At 36.3% G+C, this 12,740-nt stretch overlaps 1 protein-coding gene across 2 annotated transcripts in view; it reads left to right on the top strand.

The window, feature by feature from the left end:
• Nucleotides 1-12,740, top strand: part of LMBRD2 (LMBR1 domain containing 2) — a 62,608-nt gene that overhangs the window by 27,938 nt on the left and 21,930 nt on the right. Inside the window, exons 7-9 of one of the 2 annotated variants that reach the window (XM_033179359.1) lie at nucleotides 8,656-8,730; nucleotides 9,884-10,012; nucleotides 10,378-10,561. In XM_033179359.1, coding sequence (XP_033035250.1) covers nucleotides 8,656-8,730; nucleotides 9,884-10,012; nucleotides 10,378-10,561 — 388 coding nt within the window. The remainder of the gene's footprint in view (nucleotides 1-8,655; nucleotides 8,731-9,883; nucleotides 10,013-10,377; nucleotides 10,562-12,740) is intronic. The other variant, XM_033179360.1, reaches the window with a different exon arrangement.

The raw sequence follows: 12,740 nt of genomic DNA, 5'->3' as shown, positions 1-12,740 counted from the left end.
TTCTCCATAGTAGTTGTACTAATTTACATTACGTTATTGCCTGTCTTTTGGATAAAACCCATTTTAACTGGGGTGAGATGATATCTCATTGTAGCTTTGATTTACATCTTTTTGATGATTAGTGATTCAAAAATCAGTAGCATTTCTATATGTCAACAGCAAACAATCTGAAAAAGAAACCCCATTTACAATTGCTATACCACAAATAAAATATCAAGAAATTAGCCAAGTAAGTGAAAGATCTCTACAATGAAAACTATAAAATGCCTGTTTTTGTCTGTTTGTCATTTGTATGTCTTTTTTTTTTTTTTTTTTTGAGAAATTCAAATCTTTTGCCCATTTTTAATCGGATTATTACTTTTTTTTTTTTTTTCTCATGGAGTTGTTTGAATTCCTTATATATTCTGGTTATTAACCTCTTGTCAGAAAGATAGTTTACAAATATTTTCTCCTATTCTGTGGGTTATCGCTTCATTTTGTTGATAGTTTCCTTTGCTGTGCAGAAGCTTTTGCTTTGATTGCCTGTGCTTATAGGTTATTACTCAAGAAATCTTTGCCCAGTCCAATATCCTGGAGAGTTTCTCCAATGTTTTCTTGTATTAGTTTCATAGTTTGAGTTCTTAGATTTAAGTCTTTAAATCATTTTGATTTGATTTTTATATATGGGGAGATATCTGGTCTAGTTTCATTCTTCTGCATATATCCAGTTTTCCAGTTTTCCTGGCACCATTTATTGAAGAGACTATCCTTTCCTCGTTGTATGTTCTTGGAGCCCTTGTCAAAAATGAGTTCACTGTAGATATATGGATTTATTTTGGGGTTCTCTATTCTATACCATTGGTCTATTTTTATCCTAACACCATGCTGTTTTGGTTATAGCTTTATTATATAGTTTAAAGTCAGATAGTGTGATTCCTCCAGTTTTGCACTTTTTACTTAAAATAGCTTTGGCAGTTGAGGATCTTTTGTGGTTCCATATAAATTTTAGGATTGTTTTTTCTGTTTCTGTTAAGAATGTCATTGATATTTTGATAGAGATTGCATTGAAATTATAGATCGCTTTCAGTAGTATGGACATTTTAACAATATTGATTATTCTAATCCATGAAAATGGAATACCTTTTTATTTTTTTGTGTTCTCTTCAATTCCTTGCATCAGTGTTTTATAGTTTTCATTGTAGAGATCTTTCACTTATTTGGCTAATTCCTTGGTATTTTGTTTGTGTTATAGAGATTGTAAATGGGATTTCTTTTTCAGATTGTTTGTGGTTGACATATAGAAATGCTACTGATTTTTGAATGTTGATTTTGTGTACTGCAGCTTTACAGAATTTGTTTATCCCTTGTAATAGTTTTTTGGTGGAGTTTTAAGGTTTTTCCAAATGTAAGATTTATCACCTGAAAACAAGGATAATTTGACTTCTTTCTTTCCAAGTTTGATGCCCTTTATATCTTTCTCTTGTCTGATTGCTTTACTTAGGACTTCCAGTACTATACTGAATAACAGTAGTGAAAGTGGGCATCCTTGTCTTGTTCTAGATCTTAAAAGAAAGGCTTTCAATTTTTCCCCATTCAGTATGATACTAGCTGTGGGTCTGTCATATATGACTTTTATAGTGTTGAGGTATGTTCCCTGTATATTCAGGGTTTTTTTACGGTTTTTATCATAAAGGGATGTTGAATTTTGTCAGTGCTTTCTCGGCATCAATAGAAATGTTCATATGGTTTTTTCCTTCATTCTATTAATATGATATATCACACTGATTGATTTGCATATGTCAAACCATTCTTACATTCCTGGTATAAATCTGAATTGATCAGATGGATGGCCTTTTCAACGTGTTCTTGAATTTGTTTTGCTAGTGTTTTGTTGAGGATTTTTTCATGAGTGTCCATTGGGGATATTGGCCTGCAGTTTTCTTTTTTTGATGTGCCTGTTTCTGATTTTGGAATCAGGGCAATACTGGCCTCATAGATTGAGTTTGGAAGTATCCCTCCTCCTCTGTTTTCCAGAATAGTTTGAGTAGGATTTGTGTTCTTTAAATGTTTGGTAAAATTCAGCAGTGAAACCATTGGGTCTTGGGCTTTTCTTTGCTGGGAGACGTTTTATTACAACTGTGATTTTATTACTTGTTGATCTGTTCAGGTTTTGGATTTCTTTCATGGTTTGATCTTGGTAAGTTGCATGTGTCTAGGAATTTGTCCATTTCTTCTAGGTTTTCCAATTTATTGGCATATAGTTGCTCATTAGAAGTCTCTAATAATCCTTTGAATTTCTGCAGTATCACTTGTAATGTCTTTTTACCAATACAGCCACTCTGTGTCTTTCGATTGAAGAGTTTAGTTCATTTACATTCAGTGTTATTACTGATAAGTGAGGACTTACTCCTGCCATTCTGTTATTTGTTTTCTGGTTGTTTCGTGATATCCTCTTCTTTCCTTTCTTCCTGTCTTCCTTTTTGTGAAGGTGATTTTCTTTGGTGGTATGTTTTAACTTCTTGCTTCTTATTTTGTGTGTATCTGTTGTATGCTTTTTGGTTTGAGGTTACTTGAGGCTTGTGAGTAATATCTTATAGCCTATTATTTTAAACTGATGACAGCTTGACATTGATTGCAAAGATAAACACAGAAAACTAATAAAAACTAGATTTCACTTCCTCCCTCTACTTTTAACTTTTTTTTATATTTATGTATTATTATACTATCTGTGTCTTAAAAAGTTGTCATAGTTATTTTTCATTGGTTTGTCTCAAGATATGAGTAGTTTTCACACCACAGTTATAGTGTTAATAATATTCTTTGTTTTTCTGTGTCTTGCTATTACCAATGAGTTTTGTACTGTCAGATGATTTTTGTTGCTCATCGATGTCCTTTTCTTTCAGACTGAAGAACTCCCTTTAACATTTATTATAGAACAGGACTGGTATGGATGAACTCTCTTAGCTTTTGTTTGTCTGGAAACGTTTATTTCTCTTTCATGTTTGAAGAATATTTTCACTGGATATGTTATTCTAGGATAAGTGATTTTTTGTTTTTTTTCTGTCAGCATTTTAAATATATCCTGTCACTCTCCTGACCTGTAAGGTTTCCACTGAGAAGCCTATTGCCAGATGTATTGGAGCTTCATTATGTGTTATTTGTTTCTCTTCTCCTGCTGCTTTTAGGATCCTTTCTTTATCCTTGACCTTAGGGAGTTGATTATTAAATATCTTTTTTTTTTTTTTTTTTTTTGAGGCTGAGTCTTGCTCTGTCGCCCAGGCTGGAGTGCAGTGGGCAGATCTCAGCTCACGGCAAGCTCCGCCTCCCAGGTTCCCGCCATTCTCCTGCCTCAGCCTCCCGAGTAGCTGGGACTACAGGCGCCCGCCACCTCGCCCGGCTAGTTTTTTGTATTTTTAGTAGAGACGGGGTTTCACTGTGTTCGCCAGGATGGTCTCCATCTCCTGACCTTGTGATCCGCCCGTCTCGGGTGGGATAAATCTGCTTGGTGTTCTGTAATCTTCTTGTGCTTGAATATTGATATCTTTAGGTTTGGGATGTTCTCTGTTATTATCACTTTGAATAAACTTTCTACCCTTATATCTCTACCTCCTCTTTAAGGACAGTTACTTTTAGATTTGGCCTTTTGAGGCCATTTTCTAGATTTTGTAGACGTTTGTCATTCTTTTTTATTATTTTTGTCTCCTCTAACTGTATTTTCAAATAGCCAAATTTTCAAATGTCTTCTAGCTCACTGATTCTTTCTTCTGCATGATCACTTCTGCTGTTAAGATACTCTCATGCTTTCTTCAATATGTCAATGCATTTTTCAACTCCAGAATTTCTACTTGATTATTTTTAATTATTTCAACAGCTTTGTTAAATTTACCTGATAGGATTCTGAATTCCTTCTCTGTGTTACCTTGAATTTTGACAGCTATCTTGAATTCTGTGTCTGAAAGGGCACATATCTCTGTGTCTTCAGGATTGGTCCCTGGTGCCTTGTTATTTATTTTATTTAATTTCTTTGAGGCAGGGTCTCATTGTGTTGTCCAGGCTGGCATGATTGTGGCTCACTGCCGTCTCCACCTCCTGGGCTCAAGTCATCCTCTCACGTCAGCCGTCCAAGTAGCTGGTGGCTGGTACTACAGGCATAAACCACCACACCCAGCTAATTTTTGTATTTTTGTAGAGACAGGGTTTCACCATGTTGCCCAGGCTGTTCTCAAACTCCTGAGCTCGAGTAACCTCCAGCCTCAGCCTCCCAAAGTGCTAGGATTACAGGAGTGAGCCACTGTGCTCGGCCTTGGTGCCTTATTTAGTTTGTTTGGTGAGGTCTTGTTTTTCTGGATGGTCTTGATTCTTGTGAATGTTCATCGGTGTCCAGACATTGAAAAATTAGATATTCTTTATAGTCTTTGCAGTGTGGGCTTATTTGTAGCCATCCTTCTTGGAAAGGCTTTCCAGGTATTTGAAAGGACTTGGGTATTGTAATCTAAGTTTTTAGTCACTGCAGCTGTATCTATATTAGGGGACACCCCAAACCCCATACTGCTGTGGTTCTTGCAGACTTGTAGATGTGTGCCACCTTGGTGGTCTTGGATAAGATCTGGAAGAATTCTCTGGAGCATCAGGCAGAGACTCTTGTTCCCTTCCCTTGCTTTCTCCCGAACAACTGGAATCTCTCTCTTTGTCCTGAGCTTCATGGAGGTGGGGGAGGGGTGTCACAAGCACCCCTGTGGCCACCATCACTGGGACTGCACTGGGTTAGACCTGAAGTTATCATGGTACTGCATCTCGCCCAAGGCCCACGGTAACCACTGCCTGGCTACCGTCTATGTTTGCTCAAGGCCCTGGTCCTCTACAGTCAGCAGGTGGCAAAGCCAACCCAGCTTTTGTTCTTCCCTTCAGAGTGGCAAGTTCTCCCTGAGTTGGGGTGTGTCCAGAGATGCCATCTGGGAGCCAGCCAGAGCCTGGAGCCAGAAACTGTAGGAATCTACCTGTGGCTAAACTGGCACCCAAGCCACAAGACAAAGTCCTTCAAGGCCCAAGATCTCTTCAGTCAGCTTGTGGTGAATGCTGCCATGCCTGGGACTTTCCCTTCAGGGCACTGGGCTCCTGTCTGGCCCAGCGAAGGTTCAACAATGCTGTCTAAGAGCCAAGTCCTGCAATCTGGGGCCCCAAGAACCCACTTAGTACTATACCCAACAGTGGCTGAAGTTGTACCTTGTTTTTTGGTTTTTATGAAGGCACTTTTTTGTGTGGATAGTTGCTTAATCTGGTGTTCCTGTGAGGAGGACAATCAGTGGAGAATTCTATTCAGCCATCTTGCTCTACCTCCTGCATATGAATTTCTGTGGCCATATACTTCAAGCTATTTTAGGATGCTTTCTGCTTTTCTGAATATCTGGAAACTTATAAACTTGAGGAGAAACGTATTTATCATTTAAAAAATACTTACTATCTTCCTGCCATGTTAAGTGCTATGCAGAACTGGCCAGAATAGAAATTCCTATTCTACTGACTTTCTAGAGGAGAAAATCGGACAGAGTCCCTTACAGTATGTGGTAAATGTGACATGAATGATAAAAAGAAAATGCTCTAGTATGGAGAAGTTATCACTACTAAATGACAGTGAGAGGACATGAAGGATTGCCTGGGCCTTGCAGAATGGGTAGAATTTTGATAGCTGATAACATTCCAGGCAGATATCAGGAAGTTTTAAAACCAAATTAATTTGAGCATGAAGTTTACATTGGAAAGATAAAGCTATATCTTGGCTTTGAATGCCATACTGAGAATTCTAGTCATTTGACAGATAACAAAATTCAGTCACTTTATTGGTAAATATTTTTTCAGCTATCCATTTAATCTCCCAAATGTAGTTTTATAAAAACTGTTTGGTATTTTTATGATATGTTTCTCTCTGAAACTGATACATGCATTTGTGTGTCTATTACCTGTCTTTGAAGCATTAATAAAACTTACAAACTATGTCAAATCATTCAGAAGATATTTGCTATATGGCCTAAAAGGTCACCTCTACCTTTTGTCATTTTTCTAGGTAGAGAATTTTAGGGAGGGAGAAACAGCTACTTATTTCCACTGAAAACTGCCTGTTAGCCTTCCTTCATGAATGTTGTCTGACCTGCTTAGAAAAGAATTTGATGAGACACAGTAATGAAAGAGCTCAAAGTTAACATTATTTTGTATAAAGAAAGCAAACAGTATATTTCAAATACTTTCCATGCTTTATTAAAATTATGAACTTTTGAAGGAAGCCGAAATTTATAACAGATATAGCAAATGTTAATTGTTTCAGTACCTGTTTTTTAATATGGCTAAATAAAGAAAAAAACATGATATTTCACATGTAATATATAAACAAATTATATAGTTCATATTCAAAGTATGATAAATTTGTGCTAACAAGTCAAGAAACTTTAAGGCAGCTTAGTAATGGAAAACAGATGTAATGATGCTTCCAGGTGACCTCTTAAAAGCCCGAGTCTTATCTTGTCACTGTCATGTGTAGGCCTCACACATTAACCTCAAAATAAACCATGATTAAGGGCTTCTAGGATCACTTTGATCTTGCTCTTTCAGCCTGATCCAGTGCTATGCAGACCCTTAATCTCCCTTTCCCTATAATCACACTGGAGTTTTTTCAGTCCCTTCAAGTAATGTGCTCACTTAGGCCTGGAGGCCTTTGTGTGTCCCATCCCTTTCTCTCTGCCAGGAATATTCTAGTCTCTCCCTTTGGTTGACTGACTTCTATATATTTGTTTCATCTCATTTTAAATAATCAGCTAATCAGAAAGTCTCCCACTCTACATTCTCCCCTCTCAGAGCACCTCATAATTTTCTCTGACAGTAGTTTCCACATCATTTTTATTTATGTTTGTTTTCCTCATTAAGCTAAATTTGTTAACAGGAATAGTGTCTACTGGTACAGATTATTTATAAAGTATACATATTCTAAACTTCAGTAGATGTGAAATTACCTTTAAATAGATTATATCACTTTTTACTGTATATAGGAGAGCCTGTTTTCCCACAGTCTTACCTCTTTACATAATGTCAATTTTGAAAAACTTATTTTTAAAATCTATAACTGTTTTTAGTGAGCTCAAATATCTTTTTAGACATTTATTGGCCATGGCATTTTTTCCGTGTTCCCACTTTTCTGTTGATTTGTAAGAGCTCATCACATATTAAGGATGAGTCTTTGTCATATAAATTACAAATATTTTTTCGCAATTTTGTCTATGTGCTAGATGGCGTCTCTGCCTTGAGTTTTATATCCCTAAAAACCCTTCTCTACTCTGTGCCTCAGAATGTTCTTCTAAATATCCTGCTCAGTTCTCTTATGCTTTCCAGGCTGTGAACATGCTATTCCACCTGACTAAAACAGTGGTTTCAGCTTCTTAAAAATTTCATGAATATTATAGAATATTGTGATTCCTTAGGAACTACTGGTTCTAAAGAGTCTTCTCTTTAACCCTTCTATGCCTTTTTTTTTTTTTTTTTTTTTGAGGCGGAGTCTCGCTCTGTCGCCGGAACTGGAGTGCAGTGGCCGGATCTCAGCTCACTGCAAGCTCCGCCTCCGGGTTTACACCATTCTCCTGCCTCAGCCTCCCGAGTAGCTGGGACTACAGGCGCCCGCCACCTCACCCGGCTAGTTTTTGTATTTTTAGTAGAGACGGGGTTTCACCGTGTTAGCCAGGATGGTCTCGATCTCCTGACCTCGTGATCCGCCCGTCTCGGCCTCCCAAAGTGCTGGGATTACAGGCTTGAGCCACCGTGCCCGGCCTCCTTCTATGCCTTTTATAATCAGAATTGCTTATTTAATTATCGCATTACTGGACTGAAATTTTAAGACTGACAATTCCTTGTCTTCTCTCCCTGCCCTCTATAGGGATTATGGGGTCCTTACACCTAGCACAGTACTGGCAAATAGTGTGCTGTTTTGTTTGTTTGTTTTTAAATTATTCTATTTTTAAATTTTTATTTATTTATTTAGAGACCAGGTCATGAGACTGGCTAATGTTTGTATTTTTGGTAGAGACGGGGTTTCACCGTATTGCCAAAACTGGTCTTAAACTCTGGGACTCAAGTGATCTACCTGCCTTAGCCTCCCAAAGTGCTGGCATTGCAGGCCTGAGCCACTGTGCCCCGCCAGCAGATAGTGTGCTCCTCATAAGCAAGTATGGAGTTAATCAATCATGACTGCTCTAGAGTACTCTTATAGGAAAGAGCTGGCACTTTGTGACATTTGTAGGCTTTTTTGCTTCCTCTGGTTTTTCACTATATTTTAGATAATGAGATAATTGATCTTGGTGAGTAAGGCAGAGGAATATAGCCCTGTTCTTTTAGGACCACAAAGTTTGTCTGATCTTTTGTGGACTTTTAAATAATGCTTATTCTTTTTTGTGCACCAAGTGATGAAGTGATGAGAGAGTGAATCTAAAAAGTAAGGAAAAGTTCAGGGTATGGAAATAGCTATTCAGTGACTTTGTATTTTTACTTGTGTTCTTAAGAGCCTTTATTCATGTAATGCAAAGTAATTTGTGTTGAAGTTGAACTTGTGAGAAAATATGTAGTACTTAATGCAGTCTCATTTGGAATATGTGATCTGTAGAAATCGAAATATGTTTATTTATTTTACTGTTTTTATAGGAGGTTCGTAAAGTGAATGAAAGCATCAAGTATAATCACCCATTGAGAAAATGTGTTGATACAATACTTAAAAAGGTAATGAAATCATCCTATCTGTTTTCTTTTGAAATACACACTTATATATTATACCAAAAGTACCAGAAAAGTATGAAAACAGCCTATAGCTGAGGTCTTAAACTCATTTTCATATAAATATTAACCAAATACCATTTGTACTTTGAATTTTTTTAATTACTGCAAGTTTAACACTAATTATTGGCAGTACTTTCTGTTGAAATATGGAGATAGAGGTTGACTAATATATAAGGATTGTCATGACAGTGATGGAAATAAACCTTTAAACTGTCATTGTATTTGTTCGCTAAAGGCATATCTCCTGTAAAAATAAACTAAAGCCTCAGTAATATCTTACAATCCACTGCCTACACATTATTTTACAAATATTTTCATTAATATATTCATGACATATATCATAAAATGAGTGATGTTAGCATAGGTATTTAATAAACCATACAGTTAAGGTTTTGATGCATTGGTATTGAATTAGGGGTATTTATATACTTCCAAAAATGGTTATTTGTAGTTCCCCAATTGTCTTCTAAACCCACAGAATGATAGAAATATTTATTTTCCTATATTTTAAATCTGTTATACTGATTCTTGCCTAGTGTTCTGTTTGGCTAAGATAATACTCACTGGAATCACTTTTCTAACTATTTATCTCACATTTGCTACTTTTTGAGAACTACTAAGAGAGGTTAACTAAGTTGCCCAAGTTCATATAGGTAATAAATGAATAGTAGTATAGAAGATGACTTTAAATTCATGTATTTATTTCTCTGTGCTATGCCTTTCAAAAATTCAGCATCTTGGATTTGTCATGATTTTGCTTCATTCTCTAGCTAGAAAAATAATTTATCCTACTTAGAATAATCCTCTCAAATACTAGTTGCTTCCTGTAGGTAGGCTCCCCTGCCTATAGCCATCTATATCTATCTAGTATATATGAACACAGATTAATATTATAGAGGTGAGAAGTAACTCAGTACACCTTTTAAGACATTTTCAAGAAAATATCAGCAGATGAAATCTAACTAGAAGTGACAATAAAGTAGGAAGATGTTTTTGAAAAAATTAGAACTGCTCAAGAATGAAAGATTTTTAATAAAAATAAATTTTTATCTTTTTACAATTAAGATTTTTAAAAGTCTACTTTTTTTTTTTTTAGTGCCCTACAGAGTATCAGGAAAAAATGGGTAGAAACATGGATGATTATGAAGATTTTGATGAAAAGCATAATATTTACCCAAGTGAAAAAAGTCTGGTAAAACTGCATAAACAGGTAACTTTGTTAATTGTAAGTATTTTACTTAATGATGATTTTAATTAGACTTATCATTGCTCATATGAAAGGAATGTTTAGTGAATGTGTATTTAAAACTTTGTTTCATCCTGTCCTTATTATTCTTTGAAATATTTTATCTCTGTGTATACCAGCAGGGTTACTATTGGCATTTGGGGAGGGAGAATTCTTCGCTGAGCATAACTATTACATTATATAAAACTGTTACATCATTTTAGAACCTTAATATTCTCAGCCTGACCCAGTAAATACCCTAGCACTTTCCCCTTGTTGTGACAATCAAAACATGCTCCCTAGTGGAGAGCTGAACCACTGTTGGATCAGAACATTACCAGGTCTACCCCCGTTCTCTTTTTTAGGTGATTTATTCAGTTCAGAGACACCGTCGAACTCAAGTACAATGGCAGATTCTTTTGGAGCAAGCATTTTATCTGGAAGATGTAGCAAAAAATGAAACTAGTGCTACTCGTCAGTTTGTTCACACCTTTCAATCGCCAGAGCCAGAAAATCGATTTATCCAATATTTTTATAATCCTACATTTGGTATGTAATTTAATATAAATTTCAAACTTTAATGATGAGAAGTTTTCTGTAGAAAAAAATTATGTGTTTTCACCAATGCAAAATTTATACTATGTGATATTAAGTATCTGGTAACATTTCCCCAAAATAACTGTTTTACTTATCATATAACATATAATCATTAGTTTCCACTGTTACTTCACAAATAATAAAAATTCTATTAAAAAATGTATACATCAAGCATATTTTGTATAATGCATAATGTATACAATTATGTATTGCTTAATGACTGGGATTACTCTGAAAAATGTGTTGTTAGGCAATTTCATCATTGCATGAGCATCATAGGGTACATACTAAACCCACTACACATGTAGGCGATATGGTATGGCTTATTACTTCTAGGCTACAAACCTATACAATATGTTACTGTACTGAATAATGTAGGCAATTGTAGCACAATGGTATTTGTGTATATAAACATAGAAAAGATAATAGTAAAAATGCAGTATTGTAATTGTATGGGATCACCATTGTATATGTAGTCCATCATTGACTGGAATGTTGTTATGTGACACATGACTGTACTTAAAATAGTTAGAATTGTAAGTAATTTACGGCCGGGCGCGGTGGCTCAAGCCTGTAATCCCAGCACTTTGGGAGGCCAAGACGGGCGGATCACGAGGTCAGGAGATCGAGATCATTCTGGCAAACATTTTGAAACCCCGTCTCTACTAAAAAATAAAAAAAACTAGCCGGGCGAGGTGGCGGGCGCCTGTAGTCCCAGCTACTTGGGAGGCTGAGGCAGGAGAATGGCGTAAACCCAGGAGGCGGAGTTTGCAGTGTGCCGATATCCGGCCACTGCACTCCAGCCTGGGCAACAGAGCGAGACTCCGTCTCAAAAAAAAAAAAAAGAATTGTAAGTAATTTTACATCACAAGCTTGGGTCTCTTCTTCAGTCTTGACATACTACTGAAATATTCCCCTAAATAATCTTCTGATTATTTACATTTATTAGTCTTATTATAAAACCTATACTCTGTAGTTATCATTTTTCTCCTTTTTGATAATTTATAGCAGTCCCTTCAAGTGTTGTCAAATTTAGTGTGAAGAAACTTAATGCAAGTACAAAAGTGTCACAGTATTAAAACTTCTGTTTACCTTATTTAGTCAAATAAATGGTTATATTCACTTGATTCTCCTTTGCATGTTTGGTTTTGAGTATGAAGACTTAATGGCTATAACAAATATCTCAGAAAACTTTAACAAAAATGCTTCGTAATTAAATGAAGGAATGATGTGGTATCTGTTTTCATTCATTCAACAAATATTTGGGTACATTAGTGCTATGTATTGTTGGGTGCTTGGTAGCTTGGTACGTATCAATTTAGAAAGACAGAAATTCCTGCCCTTGTGGAGTGAGGAAAACAGACAATAAACATATAAAGGCGTAAAGATGCTGAATAGGCAGTTGATTATAGAAATTGAAATTCAAGGGAGAAGTCTGAACTACAGATATGAATTAGGGTACCATCAATGTATAGTGAACCATGGGGTCGGGGTAAAATCAATAAAGAAGTCTTGAGATAGAGAAAAGAGAAAAGTCTGAGGACCAAGTCTGAGGCACTCCAGAATTTAGAGATTAGGTGGATGACAAGTAACCAGCAGAAAAGATTAGAAAAGGAGGGGCCAGTGAGACAGGAAAATTAGGACAATGAAGTGTTTTGAGGAAGAGAGTATATAAACTGCCTTTTCAAATGTTGCACATAGATTAAGGATCATAAATATTAAGACCTGACCATTGGATTTTAGAGAAGTGAGGGGAGAGGATAAAAAAACCTGACTGAAATTTAAAAGAAATAGGAAGAGGAGCAATTGGAGACAGACTAGAAAACTCAAATGTTTTCCTTATAAAAGGGAACAGAGAAAAGGGGTAGTAGCTGACAGAGGATTGGGGGAATAGTCAAGAGAAATTATCACATGTAATTAGTAAATGATATAATAGAATTTGAGGCCAGGCACGGTGGTTCACACCTGTAATCCCAGCACTCTGGGAGGCCGAGGTGGGCAGATCACAAGGTCAAGAGATTGAGACCATCCTGGCCAACATGGTGAAACCCCTTCTCTACTAAAAATACAAAAATTAGTTGGGCATGGTGCCACATGCCTGTAGTCCCGGCTACTTGGGAGGCTGAGGCAG

This window comes from Trachypithecus francoisi, unplaced genomic scaffold (assembly GCF_009764315.1).
Source record: "Trachypithecus francoisi isolate TF-2019V2 unplaced genomic scaffold, Tfra_2.0 Lachesis_group2, whole genome shotgun sequence".
Taxonomy (NCBI): domain Eukaryota; kingdom Metazoa; phylum Chordata; class Mammalia; order Primates; family Cercopithecidae; genus Trachypithecus; species Trachypithecus francoisi.
Note: the sequence above shows the minus strand (reverse complement) of the source record. Positions and strands in the feature narration are given on the sequence as shown.